At 43.3% G+C, this 4568-nt stretch overlaps 1 protein-coding gene across 2 annotated transcripts; it reads left to right on the top strand.

The window, feature by feature from the left end:
- Positions 1–2288: 2288 nt before the first annotated feature.
- Positions 2289–4199, top strand: LOC133838244 (alpha-N-acetylgalactosaminidase-like). 2 transcript variants are annotated; one of them, XM_062269283.1, is made up of 8 exons: positions 2289–2634; positions 2706–2883; positions 2952–3212; positions 3268–3429; positions 3481–3620; positions 3677–3749; positions 3809–3973; positions 4033–4198. In XM_062269283.1, exons 1-8 carry the CDS (start codon positions 2450–2452, stop codon positions 4147–4149), a joined length of 1281 nt encoding a protein of 426 aa, XP_062125267.1. In that variant the 5' UTR covers positions 2289–2449; the 3' UTR covers positions 4150–4198. The 2 variants fall into 2 exon arrangements, with proteins under 2 accessions (XP_062125267.1, XP_062125268.1); XM_062269284.1 differs by lacking the exon at positions 2289–2634 and having other exon boundaries at positions 2761–2887; positions 4033–4199.
- Positions 4200–4568: the final 369 nt, after the last annotated feature.

Consider the following 4568-nt stretch of genomic DNA (forward strand, 5'->3'; position numbering starts at 1 on the left):
CATTAGGCGGAGTGAAAAATGTTGGACTACGATTTCGTTTACTCAGCTCAGAGTTTTCTTGCGTCTGCGTTTCCTCTTGTCACGTACATGACTCGAGCTTAAAACAACACCAACAAATGTAAACAACAACAAAGCATTGTGTAATCCAAAAAAGCCAAAAGCAAAAGCAAAAGTTAAAACTGAAACCAAAGCCGAAAGCCAAAAGCCAAGGAGGAAAAGTGTGCAGCGAACCTTTGTTGATTACATTTCGTAATTAAGGAGATTTTAATATGCCACAAAATGACATAAAACTAATGCATAATTTTACAACACATCTGAGTAGGCACGCACTCAGTCATCAGGGTACAAATGAGCGCCACTCTATGTGTGTGAGTGTGTGTGTGGGTGCAACATGTGTGTTGTCAGCCTTTTCGGGACCGGAAAGATATAGGGAAATGGGACAGTAGCGTGAAGGGGGAATGAGGCAAGTAGAGCGAGTGCTGGCAAAACCTATGTAAACAGAACGCAGAATTCCGCTGACTTTTGCCTGTTTGTATTCCGGCCCTTTGCCATGCCTTTGCCTTTTTTATGGCATATTGTAAAGTATCTTGTTAACATATTTGAGGCATTAACCGAGAAAACTACATAAACACCGCACATCATATATAGCACATCGCTAGAACACGTGCACACGCGTAGGGTTCATGCCACAAGTCCGGATGAGACTGAGAGTGAGTGTGAGTTAAAGACAACGTCGAAGGGGGAAGAAGCAAAAGTACAAATTAATTAGTTGGCCAAGATTCAGAGAGCAACAACAGAAGCAGCAGCAGCAGCAGTCGTGTGCAGTCAGCGCACTTGGCCAATTTGAAATTGTTGAAATGGGGTAACAAGCGGGCCCAGTGAACGAGCGAACGAGTGTGCCACGAGAGAAGCGAAGTTAAACCAACAAGCGAACTTCCTTCTAACTAATTAGCCAACAAGAAGAAAGAAGAGACGGAGAAGAGGTAAAGGAGAAGGCGTGGCTTGGCATGCCCTGTCCAGGATGTCAACATCAGGCAAGCAACATCTGCATTTCCGAGCAACTAGCACAACGAGAACGATTCAGAGTCGCAGTCGCAGCATATTACAAATCATTTCATTTGCATAAATTCGACATTAACATTCAGGTCCGCTGGGGGATCCCTTTAATTGGCATAACGTGCCGGCAGTTTGTTTATGTACTACCCAACCCGACCACAGTTATTACTCGTAGATAGTAGCCAGCACTCAAATTGAAATACACATGCTTTTCTGTGTCCTGCAGCAAATGCACTGGCCACAAATCTGAAATCCCTCAACTGAATATTTTATGTTGTTGAATGTTCGCACATTCTCGCAAAGTAACTTGCATTTAATTCTTGTTCTCAGTTTCCGTTTCCATTTTATTCTTCATCAGTTAATTGGTTTCATTTTCTTAGTGCAATCTCTGGCTCCTTGAACCTTTAATTCTTTTCAAACGTCTTTTCCTTCTTCTTTAGTCTCGACCCTTTTTTCCTTTGTGCAACACACACACAGCTTTGGGAGCATGGAAGCCTCTGCACATTTCAGCTAACTTATAAAACTCATCACTCAAGTGCTCTTTGAGTTTTCCGCAAAACGTTTCCAACACTTCTGAATTATGAGCACACACACACAACCATAGACACAAACACATACACACAAACACACACACACACACACACACTAAAACGTCGCTTGAGAGAACTGAAGCACCCCTCGTAGCCTCCAGGCTCAGCTCGACACAGCCTCCCCCTCGCCTTCGCCTTTGCACCAGCATCCAAAATAGGCGCCAAGCTGTTAAATTATTCCAAGCACTGCACTCAGAAGTTTGGATCCGTGAGAGGCGCGTTCCCAGAGTAAACTTTTGACGAACTTGCAACTTGCAGGTTGCAGCGCACAGCTTTCAGCTTGCAACGGACAGCGTTCTGACGTTTTTATGGCATTATTTAGAAAGTACCCGAGCTCAAGAGCTTCTTCAAGTTATTATTATCACAATCAGCCTAACAAGCAATTAAAATGCTCCATTAACAATGCGAATTCGTTATGCTTATACTCATTGTGTACCTCAGATGGGTAGCTACGAAAAAGAAACTTATTTCCTTTTAATTTTAATATTTAATACAGCGAGATTCAGCTGCGTTCAATGAAGTTATTTACAATATTTTATATTTAAATGAAACACTCAAATTATTATAAATAATTAATGAAATATTCACATCAAAGAAATTAATGCCACATCGAAATAATATTGAAAAAACGTAGCATGCCAGTCTGTTTTTTTGCGAGAACACAATTCGAGAGAGTTTTTCACGGAACCAATTGAGAAAATCAAATTAGCTGTGATCGCCATTTGAACTCGAGGGGATTTCGGTCAGTCGTTGAATGCGTCTCTTTCAAGAGTGCCAGTCGATACGCAAAAAATACTCGTAAAATGTCAAACAAAGACTGCAGCTTTTTGCCCCTACTGCCATTGGCTATTTGGACTTGTTGCTGTTTGCGGCAAGCGGCAGTTGGTCTAGAGAATGGTCTGGCCCGAACACCGCCCATGGGCTGGATGCCATTCGAGCGATTTCGCTGCGTGACCGACTGTGTTCAGTTTCCTAACGATTGCATCAGGTGAGAGCGCTGAATTTGTGGACACAACCATCAGAAGGGACGAGCTTTTGTTTTCTATTTCGTGTTGTTAGTGAGGCTCTATTCAAGCGAACGGCAGACCTCTTAGTCTCGGAGGGATATGGAGCACTTGGCTACGAGTATCTGATAATCGACGATTGCTGGATGGAGCCAAATCGCGATGCAGTCACTCAAAAGCTGGTTCCACATCGGACTCGATTTCCCGGCGGAATGAAAGCGCTCTCCAACTACGCAAGTCTGATTGTCCAGCTCAAGCACTCAGCCAATTTCATTTGCATTTCCTTCTCTCATCTCAACAGATACACGATAAAGGTCTGAAGTTCGGCCTCTATCACGATATTGGCGAAAGGACGTGTATGAGCTTAGGACCTGGTGCCTTTGGACACTTTGCACTCGATGCACAGACATTTGCCGACTGGGGCGTGGACTATGTAAAGCTTGATGGCTGCTATGCCGACCATATGGACTTCGATTTAGCCTACCCAGAATTCGGCTGGGCGTTAAACAAAACAGGTCGACCCATGGTCTACTCCTGCAGCTGGCCATTCTACATAAACAAAGTAAGTTTGCTTAGCGTTGTTCAGTTGCCTTCGAATCAATTGACTTTCCTGTCAGCCCAACTATGAGCGCATCAAGAAGCATTGCAATCTCTGGAGGTTCGCTGAGGATGTGCGAGATTCGCACAGATCAATCTTTCGCATCATGCAGAAATACTACACTCAACAGCACACTCTAGTCAAGTCTGGCGGACCTGGACACTGGAATGATCCTGACATGGTACTGTCTTACAGGCTTTAGTATTTGATTTAACTTTTCTCTCGCCTGCAGCTGGTTCTTGGCAACTATCTGATGAGCTACGATGCTAGTCGACTGCAATTGGCCATGTGGGCTGTCTTGGCAGCTCCTCTAATAATGTCAAATGACCTAAAAACTGTACGTCCAGAGATCAAGGAGCTGCTACAGAATCGGTAAACTCTGACATACTCATATACAAATTAGACAAAAGCAACGTTTTTATTTTTAGAGCTATAATTGAAGTCGATCAGGATCCTCTGGGCATTCCGGGCGAATCTGTTTACACTTTGGGCAACCTACAGGTGAGTAAGCCTGCTGCTATGCTAAGCATCATTTTTATCTTCATTGACTTGCAAATTAGGTCTGGCGGCGACCCATTCAACCGATTAACAACTTGGGTCTGCACTCCTATGCTCTGGCCTTTGTGGTCCTTGGAGACTATTTTCCCTGTCCATTGTGTCCTCAGACATTTGAAGTTGTGCTAGAAAAGTTGGGACTCAATAACATTATGGGTTACTCGGTTCATGTGAGTGCAAATGAATTGTTCTTAATCTGAATTTAAATTATTTTTTGCTGCTATTTTAGGATCTGTTCAACATCAGTGATGAACTGGGCATATATAAAGCCAATGATAAGTTTCAGACTCGCATCAATCCACGGGGAGTCACATTTTACAAGTTTAAAGCACAGGACTTCTATTGAGCAATCGCAACAAAAGAATATTAAAATATATGAATCAAATTGAAGAGACTTATCTCATATCAAGTATACGCCATGGCAACAGAAAGTGTCGTACTTAAAGTCTGCTTAGGTACTTAGGTTGGGACATTTTCTCTTTTGAGGGAAATTTCCACTCTGTGGCGGTAAAATGCCTTTTCGGCGGCTGAGAGTGGCCTTTGGACTCTAGGACTAGAGCAAATTTAGAGAGAATCATTTGCATTTTATATGCTTCATGGGTGGCTTTTATTGCCAGAACTTGTAAACATGACATTTCCATATTTATCTCCATGAGACGCACACGAAATTCTCGCCTTCTCATCTCAGTTGTTTCTCGTATGAGCTCCCGCCTCTTCCCACTCCATCTCCTCGTGCTACCTCCGCGATGTGCGGCGATGAGGAGG

This window comes from Drosophila sulfurigaster, chromosome 2R (genome assembly GCF_023558435.1).
Source record: "Drosophila sulfurigaster albostrigata strain 15112-1811.04 chromosome 2R, ASM2355843v2, whole genome shotgun sequence".
NCBI classification, from domain to species: domain Eukaryota; kingdom Metazoa; phylum Arthropoda; class Insecta; order Diptera; family Drosophilidae; genus Drosophila; species Drosophila sulfurigaster.

Coding starts and splice junctions, on each gene's coding strand:
- LOC133838244 (XM_062269283.1), top strand. CDS start 2,450: ATGTCAAACAAAGACTGCAGCTTTTTGCCCCTACTGCCATTGGCTATT. Junction 2,884..2,951: donor TGAAAGCGCTCTCCAACTAC/GCAAGTCTGATT, acceptor TCATCTCAACAG/ATACACGATAAAGGTCTGAA. Junction 3,621..3,676: donor AAGGAGCTGCTACAGAATCG/GTAAACTCTGAC, acceptor TTTTATTTTTAG/AGCTATAATTGAAGTCGATC.